We start from the raw sequence: 21223 nt of genomic DNA, 5'->3' as shown, positions 1-21223 counted from the left end.
TTTACAAACTTTCTATACTTCCCACCCTTGCATTTATATTCAGTTACTATTCTAAATCTATCCATTCACTCTTTATAAAAATAAGTATTGAGTCTATTATTTTCAAAAACAAAGTTTCCAGAGATTCTTGATTTACCAGAATTCTAAACATTTTCCCAGAATATGGTGAATGTCTGCTATAATTTTTAGTAAACATATAATAAATTCTAAACAATGTTAGTTGCTGTCAAAACAGTTAAGTTTCAAGACTTATTATATAGTTATAGTAATCAAGACAGTGTGGTATTGGTGGAAGAATAAGCAAATTCATCAGTGGAACACAATAGAGATCTCAGAAATATACCCCCAATATAGTCAACTGATTGTTGAAAAAGGTAGAAAAACAACATATGGAGCAAAGGTAGTCTCTAGGACAAATGATGCTGGAACAACTGGACACCCACAAGGAAAAACAAAAAAACAAAAAGAGAGGATCTAGACACAGACCTTCCACCCTTCACAAAAATGAACTCAACATGATCACAGACATAAATATAGAATGGAAAACTATGAAACTCCTAGAAGATAACATAAAAGAAAGCCTAGACCACCCTGGGTATTGTGATGCCTTTTTGGATACAATAACAAAGACAAAGACACAATCTATAAAAGAAAAATCTAATAAGCTAAACTTTATTAAAATTAAAAACTTCTGTACTATGAAAGATGATATCAAGAGAAGGAGAAGACAAGCCACAGATTGGGAAAACATATTTGGAAAAGACACAACTGATAAAGGACCATTATACAAAATATTTAAAGAACTCTTAAAATTCAACAATTAAAAAAAATCTGATTTTTAAAAAAATGATACAAACACCTTACCAGACATGACACCAAAGAAGATATACAGATGGAAAAAATTAATATGAAAAGGCCTTCACATCATATGTCATCAGGGAAACACAAATTAAAACAATACTGAGTGAGATACACCACTACACATCTATTAAAATGGCCCAAATCCAGGACACTAACAACACTGAATGCTGATGAAGATGTGAAGCAACCGGAACTCTCATTCATTGCTGCTGGAAACGCAACAAGGTACAGTCTATTTGGAAGGCATTTTGGTGATTTCTTACACAACTAAACATATCCTTACCATATGATTCAGGAATTGTGCTCTTTGGTCTTTACCTAAAGGTGTTGAAAACTTATGTCCACACAAAAACCTACACACAGGTGTTTATGGCAGTTTTGTATAAAATTGCCAAAACTTGGAAGCAATCAAGATGACTTTTCAGTACATAAACGGGTAAATAAATTGTGGTACATCCAGGCACAAAATATTATTTGGCACTAAAGAGAATGAACTATCAAGCCATGACAAGACAAGGAGACTTAAACACACATTACCAAGTGAAAGAAGCAACTCTGAAAAGGCTACATGCTGTGCGATTCCAGCTATATAAATTCCTGGGAAAAGTAACACTGTGAGGACAGTAAGTAGACTAGTGGTTGCCTGTGATTGAGGGGATGGGTTGAACAGGTGAAGCAGAGATAACTTTTAGGGCAGTTAAAATACTCTGTATGATATTATAATGATGGATATATGCCATTATACATTTGCCTTAACCCACATGCTGTGAAATATGAGAGTGAGCCCCAAGATAAACTATGAATTTCGGGTGCTGCATCAATGTAGCTTCATCCTTGGTAAAAATGTGCCATTCTGGTGAGTGATGTTGATAATTCCGAAGACGATGGGGCAGGATGTATATGGGAAATCTCTGTACCTTTCTCTCAATTTTATTGTAAACATAAAACTGCTTTGGGAAAAATAAAGTCTTTTTTCTTGAAGTAGATAGGACAGCCCAGTTAATAAATCAAGTGGAAATATTAAAAATTCACTTTTTAAATAAACATAAGCTAACGTCCATAAATCCCAATAGCCTCAGGTATCTATGGAATTACTTTCTTTTATCCAGATTAATTACAGTTCAGAAGACAAGCCTTCCCCAACCCCTCTTCCATGAGCCAAATTTGTCACATTTCCACATCCACCTTTCAAGTCATTTCTTTTCTGAAAGTGTCCCCAATCCTTCAGTAGGATATCATCTTTGCTTCTTTTAGAACCCCAATAAAACTTGGCTTCTACACCTCTTATACTGCAGTCATTGTGTTTATACTTTTTTTTTAATTATCATCCTGTCTAGATGGCTAAGTCATTTAACTTTGAAGACAAAGACAATATGTTGGTTATCTTTTTTTAAGTCCCACGGGGACTAGCAGAGTGCTAGTATAGTAGACACTTCAAGAATTATGACTGAGTCAAATTGTATTATAAACATCTCTATCAAGAGCGATGTCAATAGAGATAATGTATAAATTACCTTTAAAACTCAGTCGCTGTTAAATGACTCCAAAATATGTCTATTCTATCAACTCAGGTTAAGTCTACATAATGCCAAAATAAGAACATATTCCAGTGATCGGGTAAACAGTGGAATGGAAGTATTTCCACTAACTAGACAAACTTGACCAGTTCATTCAAGGTTCCAGTATTGACTTAACCTCTTGTATCTTGCCAGCCCAGGTAAGGTATGTATTTAAATTATGGCAAAACTGTCTTTATGTTCTACTTTTGTCTAATAACTATCCAAACCTATACCCCACCCCATTTTAAAGTGATTTTCATAAAGCAAATCTACTTGCGTCACACTGCCATTCAAAACTCTTTAATGACGTCACAATTGCTGGATCACTCCTATGATTAAGACCAAAACTCTTGAAATGGCCCAAAACATGTGTAGGTTTTAGCTCCTAATTACTTCTGGATCATTTATATTGTGCTAATTTTAATTTCTTCAGTTTCTTTAGGTGTGAGACCTCCCAGAGATGCCTGATGGAATAGAAAAGGACTGAGCAATGCTAACTCAACTACCTATCAGCGTTGTGAGCTCAAACAAGCTGTTTAGCTTTTTAAAATCTCATTTTATCCTTCTGTGAATGGGAGATAATATCTATTTTGCAAAGTTTCTGAAAAGATTAAAGAAGATAATTTTATAACCCCCTAGTAATAATTGTAATTTTAATTAATCATTAACTAGGTATTATTTAATTATTTAATGTCTATCCCTAATGCTCAGTTATAAGCAACTAACAATATGAAACATGACTGTCTTATCTACCATTTTGCCCTTCTGCTTAATTTAGTACTTAGAACAAAGACAATAATCAATAAGTATTGGTTAAATATAAAATAAATTAAGAATCATATAAAGAATTTAGCATAATATCTGGCACATTTGAGGCACTCAACAAATATTAGCCTTTCTATAGATTGAATGTGTCCCCCCAAAATTCATTTATTGAAACCTAATCTGCAATGTGATATTTGGTTGTAGGACTTTTGGAAAGCAATTGGGGACCTTTGTAAGGGCTCCACCCTCATGAATGAGATTAGTGTCCTTCTAAAAGAGACCCCAGAGAGCTCCTTGTCCTTCTGCCACATGAGGGCACTGCAAGAAGACAGCCATCACTAAAGCAGGAAGTGGGCCCTCACTGGACTACCTAATCTGCCAACACCTTGATTTTGGACTTCCCAGCCTCCAGAACTGTGATAAATAAGTTTCTGTTGTTTAAAAGCCACCTCCTCTATGGTCTTTTTGTTTTAGAAGCCTGAATGGACTAAGACAATCAATCTCCTACCCTCCCTTCACAGCAAATTCTTCATGACACTCTCTGTAGCCTTAGTCTTCTCTCATATAAATGACTCCAGATGTGTCACCTGCAATGAAAATGTGAGACCAATACCACTGTTTCCAGTTTATAGAAGTAGAAGTTGGGCACAGATCGGTCATGTGACTTAAGTAAAAAGGACAGAATAAAAATTATATCTAATACCCTTCCCCCTATATTTCACTGTCATTGATTGCACTGTCATAAGCAGCTTCAATAGTGCTGATCTGACTTCTTCCTAATGGTCAAAGCACCTTCTTTCATCAGCGGTCTGAAATAGGACCTACAGTTTACAAGGCAGTGACACTAGTAATAAGTGGAAAAGGGAGAGGCATACGGTTTTATTTTTATGATAACAGAAAAAAATCTGTACAATATCAAATTTTGAAAGTCAAAGGAATATATTTTAGAATATTCCTTTACATTATTTTAAGAACAGCATTATTTTAATAGGTAGCTTTCATAGATTTCAACACATAGCCACATACACACTCACACACACACATACCTGGATCAGCCGTCTAACAAGAATTTTGCCTCAGTGATTTCTTAGTTTTCCAACTTGTTCAAAGCCATGTTAACAATTCAAAGCTTGAAAAATGCATCAAAATATATAAACATTCACTACAAAACACTCGAATTTAAGATAAAGTTACATTATCATTTCTTCCACTTTAAAAATGTTTATAAAATAAACATATACCCAAATCATTTGCCATACACGAATAACCTATTAATAGGGAGTCAGCAAGATTGATTTGCACTTTGGAGACATTTTCCTAGCCAACCAAATACAGCTCCAACACTGAGTATCTAGAATCTAGAATCTCATAGAATGAAATGACTTTCTGAGAATTTCTGCTGTCAATCCCATCAAAAGATTGTAGCTTGTGTTAATCATTCCAATGACCAGATCATACAGCTGCAGACAATGTTTTTCATTGTTGGGACACTGACTTTCATAAGGATCTTCCACTAAGCTGAAATTTCTAACTTCTGCATCAATACCCTCTCTATTCTCCTTGAGCCAGAGAGAACAAATCTTTATAAAGGCCACACATACTAATTAGTGCAGATTTGTTGAATGTCTTTAAAAAGGAGATTAGTTATATTCTTAACTCTAGGCTAAAATTCAAATTGCAATTTAAAAATTTAAGCTCACCCTCCAACTATTATGTCAAGGGCCTCTTGTTCATAATAAAAAGGTCTTTTGCTATTAGCTTTTTTCACCCTGTGAACAATCCTGTGACATACTGTTGTTCTCATTTTAAAGGTATAAAATTTTCCTGGGGATTGTCAAAGTTACAGGATACCAATTTATGAAGTCTACATAGATAAATGCTAGAACAATCTTTGGTCCTATTTCTGCCTCTAACTAATTAGGAACATTAGCTATCTGATTCGTAAATGATTTCTGCCATTGTTTTCTAAAATACAAGCTTTTAGCTGAATCAGAACTAAATTCCAATAATATCTCTGCCACTTGCTACACCGATCTTCAAAAAGGACGTAACAGCACCCATCCCTCAGGGCTCTCCTGGAAAACAAATATCAGAATAAAGGCATCTTCCACTGCATCTGGAACACAGTTTGTACTGAGTAAATGTGAATTCCATCCCTTTCGTTCCATTTTGCATTAAGGAATCTGTACCCTTTAAGTCACTGTTGCTAATTGGTAAGCAGAGGGAGGATTGTGCACAATGTTTCTCCTACAGCACAGCGTTCATTACAGGTTTAGTGAAAAAGGTAATAGAAACTATCAACTTCAATATGATTTGCTGATGGCACTGATGCTATCCTCTCAGGTAAGTGTAAGTGAGAAGTCTCTGATCTAGATCAATTTCTATTTTCATAGACTCATACAATAGCCAGGCATGATAAACCCTGATGGGAACATAACTGACATATTCCCATTCTGAAGCATGCCAGAAATCCTCTGCTAAAGGACCTCAGGATAAAATAAATTACTACTTAATGACAATAATTCTTTATGAAGAGAAGTTGGTATTTTAGGTGGATTTTTAAAATAAACATATTGAAGTAATTCACTATGTGGTAAAACTTGCAAAATGGACACAAATAAAAGCTAGTTTGCCATACTATTTTGAAAAAGGTGTTAGTGACAAACAGCTTAGCTCAGAATTTCTTTATAGTTTATGGCCACACAAAAGTTAGACATTCTGTAATGACATAAACCGCGTAAGGCATCATGGTGTAATATTCACCCTTACAGACATCGGAAATCTGAGCAGCATGGACCGAATACACTAAGAAAACTTGCTAGAGACATGCATCATAAATTTTCAGACTTGTTTTCAGAACTGATACACATTTCCTTTGTGTCTGATTGCATACAGGCTGATAGAACAAAATACCATAGATCGGGTGGCTTAAAAACAGAGTTTTCTTTCTGACAATTTTGGAAGCTGAGAAATCCTAAATCAAGGTCCTGGCCAGTTTGGTTCCATTCACTGGTGAGGGCCCCTTCCTGGCTTGCAGATGGCCACCTGTGTCCTCACCTGGCAGAGAGAATTTTGATCTCTTACTTTTCTTATAAGGACACAGATCCCATCATGGTGCCCCTGTCCTTATAATCTCACCTGAACCTAATTACCCTCCATAGGCTCCACCTCCAAACACCATCACACTGGGAGACAGGTTTCAATAATTAAATTTTTCGAGGACACACACATTCAGTCCATAATACTCAGTATTCTACAAATCAAAAACATCAATATCTTAGCAATTGCCACTCTTTAGGAAATTAAAAATCAACAGGGGTATAAACAACAACCCCAAAACACTTTGATAAATTCAGCAAGACACTTTTATCAGTTTCGATTTCTGCTTGGCAATCCAAATTATTTTAGCTTTTTAACTGTTTCAGAATTTGCCACAAGAGTAAAAGGAAATGTTCTCTGAATATAGAGGAAAAAAAAATCCCAGTTGTCATATTAGAATATAAAAAGATAAACATTTTAGGTTCAGTTTCATAGTGTTGGTCAAGACATGGCACAAGTCGACATGACTTAAAGCAACACTTTTGTCTTCATGACTTTCATATTGTGGCTCAAGTTATTTAGATAAAACTAAGCCATGCAGATGAACTGTGGACCCATCTTGGAGAAATAAGATCCATAAGGACCCAGTAAAGATCAGACAAATCCTGTATTTCAGGGATCTATGTCTCTCCCCCTACTGTTACCTCTCTACCTACCCTCCCTTCAGTCTTCCTCTGGCAGACAATGTAGTTCTAATAACCTGAAAGGATTAACTTGAGCAAATAGGCGTTTTATCTTTATGTAATAAGCACCAGCTACACAATCTTTATGTACACACAAACACATGCACATATGCATACGAAACACACTCACCATACATACCCAGAAACACCTATTTGAAGAATGATCACTAACATTTACATTTACTGCCATGGATATAATATCGTAATAAGCTTTTTACATAAATTTCATTTAAAAGCTCAAAAACTATAACTATGTGGTAGATAAAATGAGTCTATTTACAGATGGCAAAACTGAAGCAGAGAGGTTAACTAAGTGGTTAAAGGTGGAAAGATGAAAACTCCGGATAGTGTACTGAAGCCAGCATTGGGATTCAGCAGCTCTAGCTGAACGGATTGAGAGCAACAGGATAAAGGATCCAGCCTTCTCCTTGTTTGACCCTTACCTCCAGCCTAAGTGCTTGCCAAAGGCAAACATATAAATGAAACAAAACCTTTGTCAGGTAATTTTTAGGGTATTTTAAAATTCGACAATATAATCCCACCAGTCGAAAAGATATCAGAACAGAATGCTTATCTGTGACTTTCACCTTACCTTCTAAAGCATATAAATTAGTTCTTTTCTGCTCATTAAAATTGTGCTAAAAATACATACTAATTTCCATAACATTGTATAGGTTTCTATGGGACTCATGCCCTGTTATTAAGTGAGTGACTCAAAAATGCTTATTGATTGAGTGAATAAATGAATAGAATAGCGTGTGTTTTTTCACTTCAGAAATTCCTCTTTTCTAGATTTTCTAGGAAGATACTGTTACTTCATTTCCAATGAAAGAGCAGCAAAAGTAAAAGGCATTGATGTTGATGGAATCCACTAAAAAGAACTAGCATAAATCTTTAGTAGCTTTTCATTTCAAAAGCAGAAAATATGTAAATCTTGGGGAGGGGGCGGAGAATGAAACGTTCATTCTTTACTAAATGGACCTGGCATTCAGTGCTGGGAAATGGAGTAACATGTTATATACATATTTATAAAATGCCAAGAATAACCTAAGTACCTAAGTACTTAAAAGGCTTTTTTATCATAAAACAAAATAAGGGGAAAAGAAAGCACCTCATTCCCACAGCCACCTCCCGCCACCCCCCCTGCAAAATCCAGGTCACACTGGAGCGATATCCCTGAGATTCTGCTGTATTTTTTGAAGCCTGGCTGACGGTGCAGAGAGCAGCCGCTGCAGGAGCTCCATACTGTCAAATGGCAAGACACATCAAAATTCCTGAGGCAGAGAGTTCCGCAGCCTTGTAACTTGATGTGAGAAACGTCTGCTTTCAGCCCTTACCAAGGAGGTTTAAGAGGGGGATTCAAATCTGACATAGCTCCTTCTCTAATTTACAAACTGCTAGCGCATCGGTGCAAAGCCTTGGGGATCGGCACCAAGACATATAAATCCAAGGGCTCACCTGGCTCTCAGCTTCCCTGGGATGTGAACATGCCCACTGAAAAGTGAATACTGATCACCTTCTACATAAACCTTTCTATCATGGATATCTATCCTGTTTACTTCTGCAGTCTGTATTTATTTTTAGAATGTGCAGACTTTTTCCCCCCCGCCACAAAGTAGCCAAGGAGTTATAGTTAATAGGAATCTATAGTTAATAGACTAAAGAGAGACTAAACAATCTACACATATCAATCTACACTTATCAACTAAATGAAACATACATGATCTTAATGGTTTTACTAGTCCTTTTTATTGCTATTGTATCTGTGGAGGTGTGGAGCTTATAAAGTCAATAGGGTATTTACACTGGTCTTTGAAGATTTTCAGAGCTCAAGGTATCTAGCAATTTGCAAATTGAATTAATGCTATGAGTGTCCCAAATATATTTTATTCATTTTCAAGAACGGATAGAAATAACCTGCTAATTCTAGCATCTCTGTGGGTCTAGTTCAGGGGTGGGCAAATTTTTTGACTCGAGGGCCACAATGGGTTCTTAAACTGGACCGGAGGGCCGGAACAAAAGCATGGATGGAGTGTTTGTGTGAACTAATATAAATTCAAAGTAAACATCATTACATAAAAGGGTACGGTCTTTTTTTTTTTTTTTAGTTTTATTCATTTCAAACGGGCCAGATCCGGCCCGCAGGCCGTAGTTTGCCCACGGCTGGCTAGTTCCTGTTGTGGCATTTAAGGTCTCAAAAGACATCTCTGTCTTTCGATGAAGTTGCCCAAGTTGGTTCCCTTTGACTCTAGAGAGGGGCTCCTCTCTGACTCTACATCTGCTCCTGGCCAGGGAAAAGCCTTTGGTTTTGTATCAAAGTGTGTCCTGATGCCATCTTCTTACTTCTCCCAGGACACACTGCCTGGTTTCCATTTCCAGTCCCCTTGTACCCAGGCCCAAGGTCTTGTGTCTCCTGAGTCTGATTTCTGCCCCTTCCTACTCTGCGGGACTTAGCTCTCCTACCTGGACTTAGAATACTTGCATTCCCTTGCCAATATGAACTTTGTGTTGTTGCTTTTTAGATTTTTAACATCAGATTCCCTGATCTAACTGAATTCTGCTCCTGGCATTTCCTGGTTGCTCCATCTTGTTTTACTCCTTCTCCCCAACCCAAGCCTGAAATCGATACTTGATGTTTAACTCCACCAACATATCCAAACCCAGTTCGAGTTTTGATGAGGGAATGCCCTCCTACCCCAACAGAGAAAAGTATTTTATTAGCACCATTTTTCAGAGCCGCCTGGGAAAGATGATTAAAAAAAGATTCATTATGTTAAACTTATATGCCTACTGCCTGCACTCTAGATCGTAGATCCCTCTGCCCCATTCTTGATATGCTATGTCTCTGTGAGGAGAAATAGGGAGAAGATGCTGACTGGTTGCTGACACACAGGGAGGATGGCAGGTGGGAGAATGCCCAACTTTTAAGGTGCAGCTTCTCGAAACTCTGAACTACTTGCTACTGGAAAGGGGGGGAATGGCTTTGGTTAAGGTGTTCTTAGAGCTTTTCTTATCACTCGACAATATAACTGTAGTTATTGATCATGTAACTTAGTCCTGAAACAGGCTCTATTTTTTGCTTTTAGTATTTCATCTTTGTCTAGACCACAGCCTAGACTTGTGGAAATATTGTAGGCTAGAATAAGACAAGCCTCAGTTCAAATTCTGATCAAAAACATATCCTATATAATAAAGAGGTAATATGCAAATTAACCCTCACGGCCTCACAAGATGACCAGGCTAGCAGGGGGGTTCGTGAGGGACCACCAGACGACCGAACAAGCAGGCAGCATGGGGCGACCACAGATGTCTGTACACAGATGTCTAAATAAGAGGTATCAATAATTTATTATCCAGTTTAAGTACAAAAAAGAAAAGTAGGTCCCTACAATTTAATTAAGATCACAATGTCTTATTAAAAAGAATTTACATATAAATAATTAAACCCCTTTACCTTATAAATATCCAAAAATCCACACTGGTGGTCGAATCTGGTGTAGAGCTCATTCAGCATGCTGATCACTTGCATGGGGGTGCACTGTGCGCAGATGGCCGTGAAGCCAACTATGTCCGAAAAGAGCATGGTGACATCGTCAAACTTTCTGGCCTGCACTTGCTGCCCTTGCCACAGTTGCTGGGCTACATCACCGGGAAAAATAGAGTATAGAAGATCCACTGTTTTCTTCTTCTCTTCTTCCAGGGCCTGGTGAGTTCTTTCTAAAGTTGCCTTTAATTTATCCATCCTCTTCTTCAAGCCATCTTGGGCCTTAGCCTGCTCGCCAACCAAAATGACATCTCGGGTGGCATCATGGATGGGGATGTCTGAGAGATGCAGTCCCCGGCCCATGAGTTCATCCAACTTGTCCACACATGGAGAGCCCAAAAATAAAATGGAATTTGATTCTGGGACGTGGATCATTTGTCCTTTGACTTCCATCACCTGCAAAATTAACATGGAATTTTAATCAGTGTTTTTCACATAGTAGATTCACAAAAATGCAATTATTACCTGAAGAGGAAAAGCAAGAAATGCTTTATTAGCCTTACTGACTTTCTACATTCCTTCAAGCAAATTTATTTAATATTTACAGCCAGTGTAAAATTTATGGTTCTGAATCAAAACATTTGTTATTGTTTTCGACTTGGCCACGTTCTAAAGACAATGATAAAATGAAGTCTGAGATCAAGGAGAAATAAATAGGAAAACATTGTCATTCAAAATTAAATTAAACCCAGGTACATAATGAAACTGGTTCATGAGCCAGTTCAGAAACTTTCAATCTTCTTAATAATAACAAAATCAGTACACTTAATTGTTATTAAAATAACACTCAGAGAATAAGTCCAAGAGATGAAAATAAATCAAAATAATTGTTTGGCCTTGTATAAGTCATGTTTCCACCAGCGACAGTCCTTTGACTATATAGCAGTCTTTGCACTGACTATATTAATGGACAATTCACTTGGCCGTAAAAATAAAAATTTAAACTAGATATAACTAAGCTAACATTATTGGAAAGTAACTGTCAGATATTAATTCAACCAGCATGTTCAATATAAACTAAAAATAAACCTCCTAAACCAAGATAGCACTAAAGAAATTCATTTAATATAAAGTATCTGAAGATCTAGTAATTTAAATCTATTCCTTCTTCCTGTGCTTTTTGATGAATTTGGGGAGTTGATGCTTAATGGAAAACTTAATGAACACCAGCTTATGCCATCTTAGCTTGGTGCCCACTCAGAGGGGATAAGCACCATAGGAAAGGAGTATGGACTTACAATCTAGCCGTCTACATAAGTTGCTGGGGTTAAAATAAGGTATCTCAGAGCACCTGGACAGGAAGGTGATTGCAGTTACCTGAAAGAACAGCCTGAGTTGACCAACCAAGATTGTACATCAGTTTCACCCACGTTGCTTTCCACTGCCACGAATATACTCAATGAATGTATTTGTCTTTATTTTTCACAGCATAAAGTACTTAGGCTACTTGATGAAACAAGAGGCAAAGAATAAATATGGTGTAAAACTATAGAGATCTGGGTTCCAAAGTCTGCAACTATGATTTTCTTTGTCCCCCCTGCACCCATCACCAAGATCTAATCTCCATAAGGAAATAAAGTTGAATTCTTGCTTGATGTTATACTTTCTATGGGATCAAATGTTCACTTTATCTTACGCATTTCTTCTAGTGTTTGGTGTTTCATTATTTTATACATAATACTCCCAGTTATTCATTGAAGTATTTGTTGTTCTCTATTTACTAGTACACCTCTGGATGATAAGCATAAAAAGATAAAATAAAGTTCTATTTTCAAAGATATCGAAGTATGGGGGTGGGGAAGGAGCCAAATCTATACAGCACAGAGAATAGTATAAACAGGACCCTTTCAATTCAAGGCAAACTTTCAAAAGACTGCATGCACACTACGATTTGAATACAAAGAAAATAATTGTTCTGAAAAAATTTCCAGATTGTTTTACATATGCCTGATTTGCTTTTGGAGGGAAGAGGTGCTATTAATTACATACAATTTTCCATTGTTGGAATATTAAAGGCATAATAAGAAAGATATACATAATATACAACTTCATAGTAAAAATTTGTATATTAATATTTTCTTAAAATTAAGGTAAAAGCAAACCTCTGATGTTCAAAGATTTAGACTTCTACTGGGGTCTGTTTCCCCTTCCTTCCTCATATTTTCTTCTAATCACTTTTTTTTTTCTTCTCCTTTTTGCTTTCTCCTTCCTTCTCCCCTTTGTTCTTTGGCCTTACACTTTTTTCAGCATTCTCGCTTCATTTAGTCTCTCTCATCACTTGTTTTCCTCATTAGTTCTTCCTTTTTCTTTTCCTTCACTTTTTTTCCTCTGTATCAACTTCCACATTTCCCATCACAAATGGTCCTTTCTGCTTTTTTGTTATTCAGTATGGAATTAGCATATGAGTATATGCATAAATGATATTAGATGGCATTTTCTATATGTAATAAATAAGTGTTATCTCAGGGAGCTTGATCTGCCCCGTGAAGCAGCATTAACAAGGACCAGTGGGAGCCCAAGAAGCATGAAATAAACCAAGCAGATGAAAACAGTACCATATATGTTCTGAAAATTACACTGTCATTGCAACTACAGCCTACAAAAGTAGGACAGGACCTGTGTGCCGAACCTAAACAGTGTGGTTGTCTGTTAAAATAAAAAATTTAAATAGGATCTAGAGTCTTCTAACATAATAGCCAAACTGTCCAGGATATAATAGAAAACGAAACACCAAAATAAGACTCAGGAAAATCATACCTTCAACAAGAAAAGGCAATCAATTGATGCCAATACTGAAATGAATCTAGTATTGAAATTATGTGTCAAGAATTTTAAAGAAGCTATCATAAAACGTTTTGACAAGTAATTACAAATTCTTTTGAAAATAGTGAAAAATGAGAAAATCAGAAAGGAATAGGAGATATCAAAATAACCAAATTGAACTTATAAAACTGAAAAATACAACTACAATAGAAAACTTACTGGGTAGTCTCAAAAATAGAGATGACACAGTGAATTTGAGGATAGTTCAATACAATTTACTCAATCTGAATGGACAGACAATAAAGTGCAGAGCAATAACAAAAAGAAATACCATTTATATCATAGAAGTCTCAGAAGGAGAGAAGTAAGAGTAGGATTGAAAAAGCATTTGAAGAAATAATGGTTGCAAATGGCTCAAATTTTATGAAAGATATAAACACACAGATTCAACAAGTTATGTGAACCTCAAATAGGGTAAACTCAAAGAAATTCACTTCAGGCCACAAAATAATTAAACTTCTAAAATCTAAATTCAAAGAAAGTATTTTCAAGGCAGCCAGAAAGAAATGGCATATTACTTACTAGAGGCCCAGTGAATGACATTCATGCACTGGGGGGTGCGAGGGTCCCTCAACCTGGCCTGCACCCTCTCACAGCCTGGCAGGCGGACATCCCCCAAGGGGTCCTTAGTGCTGCCATGGAGGTGAGAGAGGCTCCTGCCATGGCCACTGCTGCGCTCACCAGCTATGAGCCCAGCTTCTGGCTGAGCAATGCTCCTCCTGAGGGAGCGCAGTAACCACCAGGGGGCAGCTCCTGCATTGAGCATCTGCCCCCTGGTGGTCAGTGCACGTCACAGCAACCGGTCATTCCACCAATCAATCGATTTACATATTAGCCTTTTATTATATAGGATAGGGAGCATTCATTTGAATAACAGTAGATTTCTCATCTGAAACTGTGGAGGACAGAAGAATGCTGAAGAAGGATCTTTAAACAGAAAATTAGGAAAAGGAACTTAGAACATCAGGGAGGAAAAAAGAACAGAAATACTAGAAATACAGGTAAACATAATAGATTGTCCTCTTCATGAGGTGTCTAAATCATATGTGGTGATTGAAACAAAAATTATAACACCATCTGATCCTCACCATAAATGTTCTTATAAAAAAGAAGCAGAAAGAAAACACACACACAAGAGTAGAGGATGTGGAGACAGAGACATTGATTGGTTGGATTGATGTAACAATGGCATGCCAGAAGACACCAGAAGCTAGAAAGCCAAGGAAAGGATGCTTCCCCAAATTCTCCAGAGAGACTAAGGCCCTATCCACACTTTGATTTCAGATATTAACCTACAGAAGTGTGAAAGAATGCATTCCTTCTTATTTTACACTACAAACTTTGTGTTAATTTTAACAGCAGCCACAGGAAACTAATACAGATTGGAACAATAAAATAAACCAATAGGATCTAATTGACCTATATAAGATGATCCACCCTAAAGTAGCAGAATATGCATTTTTTCGAGAGACTATGAAAAAATTGGTTCTTTTATCTTAGTATACATTATCCTGGGCCACATTAAAAAACAAACATCAAAACAAATTTAAAAAAACTATGCAGAATATATTCTCTGACTACATGGAATAAAACTAGAAATCAATAACCATAGGACATATTCATAATAGTAAAAATAAGAAACAATCAAGATGTGGCTTAAAGGGTGAATGGTTAAGCCAAATGTAGAGAACTACTTAGCAAAAGGAAGAAATATTCTATTGATATAGGCACAATTTTACCTGTACTTGTAGGGAATTATGCTGAGTGGAAAAATTGCTCAATAGAAAGGTTTATTTTCCTTGCTTGCTTATTTATTTTTATCATGCAATTATTTGTTTTTATTCTTATAATTATCCAAAACAATAAGGTATTTTAAAACAAAACCAATATTCTCCCAGAGGGCTATTAATATTTTACAATTTCAACCTATATCTACATTTATAATAGCCACAGTTTTTTTAATCTGCAAAAATATTTTTACTGTCTCCAGCAAAAATCCTTCATTAAATATTCTTATTTAAAGAGGCAATGCAAAATGCTTCACTCAAGTACACTAAATATAATTTAAAAGAAAATTAAAGCATTCATTCATTTATTCATCTGTTTTATAAACATTTGCTTAGGATATACAACCTGCCAGTACTACGTTAAGCACTTTAAATGTACAGGAATTTAAACAGATCTGCTGCTTTTTTACTGAATTGAAAAGTAAATTCAATAGTAAAGTGCATATGTAGCTGGAGGGACATTAACATCTGAGGCTAATTGTACTACCATGTATTCTATGGATTGCCACATTGCCTTTGTCGCGGCAAGATACATTAAAATTCACAATGTTTATGGCTAACATCAGCTAAAAGCTCCAAAACATAACACTTCAGAGGTTTTATCTTTCCGTGCCTGCTTTATTTGCCCCTGTGTTTGTACTTAGTTTTGTTATCGGTGGAAGTGGAGTTCTTGGGGTGCCACAAGGAAATAAATTTCCTGGGGCCCCCATGGGAGGATGGGATTTCATGGAAAGCTTTATTGATGGTGTAAAATTAAGGGGGTTCCTCTCCAAGGTCCCATTTCTGCCCATCCCACCATAAAAGACATCCAATCTTGTCTTCAACAAGACCAGAATTAAGGCCCCTGCCTGTAGCTTCTGCTTCACATTAAAATCCAGTCCAGCCCAACCTCCTGCCATGGGCCACGCTGTTAGGGCCACGCGGCTATGGAGAGAGAATGCAGGACACAGGCAGGAGCGGGTTACAAGCAAGAGGGAGCAACAGAGAACAAGAGAGAGGAACTCTTTCTGAGGATTTTAACCAGGAGCTTCTTCAAACTAACCCATTAACTTTTCAAGATTTTGCATGCTTCTGATGGGGTCCACCCCTAGCCAATCCATTGTTTCCCAGTCTAGACTGACAGGAAGCACCTCCCCTGCACCACCCTGACTTCTGCTGAGCATTTGCCTACCTCCCCCTTCACCCCCCACAGCCCAGTACTGGATGGGGAAGGGGAGGGGTGTTAACCCCCTTGGAGGAGGAATGCCTGGTGAAGCTGTAGCTTCCTGGTGAAGATTCCCAGGTGACCATGCTTACAGTGTCCAACTTCCCTTTGCTTTCTTTTCTTTATCCTATATAATAAAAGGGTAATATGCAAATTGACCCTAAGGATGGACCGACTGGTCACTATGATGTGAACTGACCACCAGCGGGCAGACGCTCAATGCAGGAGCTGCCCACTGGTGGTCATTGTGCTCCCACAGGGGGAGCTCTGCTCAGCCACAAGCTGGGCTGACAGCTCTGCTCAGCCACAAGAGCAGCAGCGGTGGCGGGAGCCTCTCACTCCTCCTCAGTAGTACTAAGGATGTCCGGCTGATGGCTTAAGCCCAGTCCCCACTGTCAGACATCCCCCAAAGGCTCCAGGGCTGCCAGAGGGATGTCTGACGGCCAGCTTAGGCCCAATCCCCTGGGGACCAGGCCTAAGCCGGCAGGTGGACATCCCCCAAGGGGTCCCAGACTGAGAGAGGGTGTAGGCCAGGCTGAGGGACCCTCCCATCTGAGTGCATGAATTTTTGTGCACTGAGCCTCTAGTAATATTAATAACTAGCTAGTTGCAATAAGAACAGTTTCCTTACTATTCTTTAAATCTCAGAAATTAATCCTAAAATACATTTGAATTCTGTTTTGACAGATAAGCCAGTAAACTACATAACCAAGTCAATTTTATGTTCCATGATTAGACTGATGCCACTTTTCTTTCTAAATCACAGCAGGATTCAGGTAATATTTTAAAGGAAATGGGGTTATGCTTCAGAGCTGAAAGAAGTGTATCAGCAAATGTTTTGGCATTCTATTGTGCAAAGGGGACCAAATGAAATGCTTATGTTTCGCTTTTAGATTCCTTATTCATTTCTTTGTTATTTATCAAGCATTAAATTTCACACTACACACGAAATATTAAATTGATATGCAATTGTAATACCTTGCATACACAGGCTGCCTTTTTTCCAAAGGGTGAATGTGACTTTATTTTTCATCACAGTCACACAATCAGTAAGTCACACACATTCAAGAATAGCACTGAAAGTCATCCTTCTTTAACACAGCAGTTAGCCTTTGTCACCGCACTGTCGCTCTGTCCATGGTTATATGCCTATATATCTAGTCTACAAAACTTCACTTCAAAAGGTATAATAAATTTCTGGAACTATGACTAAACTATTCTGCAAAGACAGGATACTGTATCTTCTCTTCAAGGGAATATTACAAAAATAATTCTAAACAAAGCACTAACACATGGTTATATCAGGCTGAATGAAGCCCTTCATAGTAACAGAGTTGAGTTACTAGTATTTGGATGAGTGAAAAGCATTGGGCTCTCTGAACCAGCCAATTGAACACGATCATGTTCTGATAAGGCCTTAGAGACAAAAACCACCTTTGATTATCTAATTATGTACTATTTATACATGTGTGTGCTGTGTGTATGTGCACTTATGTTGAAATATTTGTTCTCCCATACCTCATTTCATTCTTATGAATCAGGGATAGGGCAAAAAATTGGGGGTGGCTACTTAATATATTGCTTAATAATAAAACTAGTGGGTTTTTTTTCATTTTGACTGAATTGCATTAAATATTTAAAAGAAATAACTAGAGTTTGTGCTTAAACCCCAGTTGGCAAAGCCTATTGCTATAGAGAGGGGATGCAGGCTGTTGGATAAATAGAGTTAAGGATATTGGAGTGCAGAAGAAATGAAAATTTTCTAATGAAATAATAAGGTAGTTGCTTAGTCCAGGGCACATACCATGACTAAAGAAATTCAGAGAGCTACAAAATCTAGTTTTTAGGTAGAGGATTGAATTATCATACATAGGATTGTCATTCAATAAATGTTTTTCCTGTGGTGATGAAGATATCATGAGTGTGACTGAAAGACTAAATTTTAAATTTCATTTTCATTAATTTAAATTAAAATGAATATAGCCACATATAGCTCCTGGCTAATGTATTGGACAGCATAGCTCTCAAGTAAAATTCTGACTCCAATATACAATCCATCATTTAGTCTAGATATTCTTTTTCATTTGATTATGGGTAAGAAATGGAGGAATATTTGAGTCACACAGATGTGTTTTTGTTGTTAACAATGTCACATAGAAGGTTTGAGAAAATATTATGTGTAGGAACTTTCCTCAGTACAAAAGATAGAGTTGAGTTTAAGACCGTTATGGTCCCTGCCCTCATGATTATTATATTCTAACAGAATATTAAATTCTAATATATACATATTATTTTTTAAATGTATAAGTTATGAAGAGCTGATGGACCCTGCTGCTGCATAACAAATAGATTCTGATTTAAGGAAAAAAAAAAACTTTTGAGGAACTGGTTATCCCTTAAAAAGGTAGGAAAGGTTTCCAAGGATACCTCCACATGCACACCCCAGAAAAAGGAATAACCAAATCAAAGCAAACAAATAAACCAAAGTCACCCTTAGTCTGGAGCCCTGGCAGGGCAGAGAGAAGTCAGGCTGCCTTGAGAGCCATGTGGAGAGAACATTGCTTTCAGGATTCTGAGACCCGGGACATGTGTATGGATAAGGAGTTTCATCAGAGAGTCTTGAGCTGACACTCTCCCCTCAAATAAGGCTGGAGTGGGCCTTGGTCACTGGCATCTAAAACTTTCCCAACTTCAGCCTGGCCAGCATGGCTCAGTTGTTGAGTGTCAACCTATGAACCAGGAGGTCACAGTTCAATTCTCAGTCAGGGCACATGCCCGGGTTTCAGGCTCGATCCCCAGTGTGGGGCATGCAGGAGGCAACCGATCAATGATTCTGTCTCATCATTGATGTTTCTATCTCTCATTTCCTCTCCCTTCCTCTCTGGAATCAGCAACAACAAAAAATATTCTAAAGAATAAAAAAAATAAAACTTTTCCATCTTCATTTCTCAAGACCCTCAATATGATTAACATCAAGCAATCATATTTCTTTGTTTCTTAATCAAAACAAAGAAACAATGAACACAAGATTTAGATTTCTAGAATCTGTAGACATTGGGATTATCAGGTTTAGAATCTAGAGCAGGTATATACTGTGTGGGCAATGGTAGGTTTAGACTTGTGAGCACGCAAAACAGAATTCATTCTTGTACTATCATTTATTAATCATTGGATTATTTTCCATATGAACAACTGTAAACATACTTTCCCCCACCCCTGTACTTATCCTATCTAATAAAAGACAAAAAGGGAAATTGACCATACCTTCGCTACACTTCCCATTGGCTAATCAGGGCGATATGCAAATTAACCACCAACAAAGATGGTGGTTAATTTGCATACTGAGCTCCAAGTGGTGGAGCAAAGCCAAACATACCCAAAGCCTGCCGAGCAGTGAGGTCTCACGCCCCTGGGATCAGTGGAGCTGTGAGGCCCCGAGAACAGTGGAGCCACGAGGTCTCACACCCCTGGGATCAGCAGAGCAGCAAAGCCTGATGGCTGGGGGCAGGGCTCTGGCCAGAGCCCAGCCAGAGCAAAGGCCTGTGTCCAGGGTGCCAGAGGAAAACTGGTGCCAGCAGCCAAGGGAAGGGAAGGCCTATTGCATGAATCTCTTCGTGCAACAGGCCTCTAGTCAGTCACAAAGACAAACAAGCAACAAGAGACTATAAGGAATGAGCAGGAGTTAAAAACTTGGAATATATATAATGGAATGGTATTAGTATTCACCTCAAACAGTTTTAATGATTTAAGTATAAACAGGCCTGTATACCACGTTGACCATAATATCTGGCAAAAATTAGCTTTCAATAACTGTTAGATAACCTTACTGTGGATTCTGAACCTACCTCAAATCTCTGAAGTCAGAACCTCCTATTGCTGAGCTCATAAACGGGTTTTTAAATAAGACCTACATGTGATTCTGAGAATTGGCTAGACGTGGGAGCTACTGTCTCCAACATCATTTTGTCGAATCCACTCATCTCACAAATGTAAATGAAGAAAATGAGGCATTGGGAAAACAACTTGTCATAAGGCAAGTTGGTAAAAGGCAAGGGCCTGAGCCAGATCTCTGGACATACACAAACCCACCGTAGAAGGTTCATTGTCAGAAAATGAGGTTTGAATAAAATAAAGAGTAGAATGTGAAGTTCAGTGATGCCTCGGAGGTAAGACATGAACAAGTTGATCAAATAGCTTATAAATATATTCATTAAAGGTGAACCATTGGCACACTACAGCATTTTATTGAGAGGAATTATGTTTACTTTGTTATCCAATTCAGAGCTTTGAGTTTCTGTGAGTATTCTTAATGTTTGCCAAAGGTCTGTTTGACAAATAAAACCTGTGTGAGATCCAATATCTCTTAATTACCCCTTGGATTTGCTCAGCACGTAGAATTTTTCAGAGAGTTACCAGTGTTGCATTGTTGCATTTTGTCTTCCTGATGTCATAAGGAGCATATAATCAAGGTCACTGTCATTGGGGAAGCTAAGGCCGGTTGCCATAAATCACACAGTTGAGAGGCCTGACTGGAGCCTGGGCTGCTTGATCCAGTATTCTCTCCATACTTGGTGTAGGGCGTTAAATTAGTGAGAGCTTAGGAACTAAAAATGACCTCAGTTTAAAGTCTAGTTCCACCCCTTGGCTGGCTGAGTAACCACAGGCAGATCACATGGCCTCTCAGGGCCTTAGCAGCCTCAGTAAGATGGTGCCCAAACCTCTCAAATATATATATCCTATCTAATAAAAGAGAAACATGGTAATTGGCGTACGACCGCTACCCTTCCCATTGGCTAATCAGGGAGATATGCAAATTAACTGCCAGCCAAGATGGCCTCTGGCAGCCAGGCAGCTTGAAACTAACATGAGGCTTGATTGCTTCAGTGACGGAGGGCTCC

The 21223-nt window shown here is 37.8% G+C and overlaps 1 protein-coding gene across 1 annotated transcript in view; it reads right to left on the bottom strand.

Moving 5' to 3' along the window:
• The window catches only part of GUCY1A2 (guanylate cyclase 1, soluble, alpha 2), a 237160-nt gene that overhangs the window by 73005 nt on the left and 142932 nt on the right, over nucleotides 1–21223 (bottom strand). Inside the window, exon 6 of the mRNA XM_006765341.1 lies at nucleotides 10422–10907. Coding sequence (XP_006765404.1) covers nucleotides 10422–10907 — 486 coding nt within the window. The remainder of the gene's footprint in view (nucleotides 1–10421; nucleotides 10908–21223) is intronic.

The sequence above is a fragment of the Myotis davidii genome, unplaced genomic scaffold (genome assembly GCF_000327345.1).
Source record: "Myotis davidii unplaced genomic scaffold, ASM32734v1 scaffold600, whole genome shotgun sequence".
NCBI classification, from domain to species: Eukaryota; Metazoa; Chordata; class Mammalia; order Chiroptera; family Vespertilionidae; genus Myotis; species Myotis davidii.
Note: the sequence above shows the minus strand (reverse complement) of the source record. Positions and strands in the feature narration are given on the sequence as shown.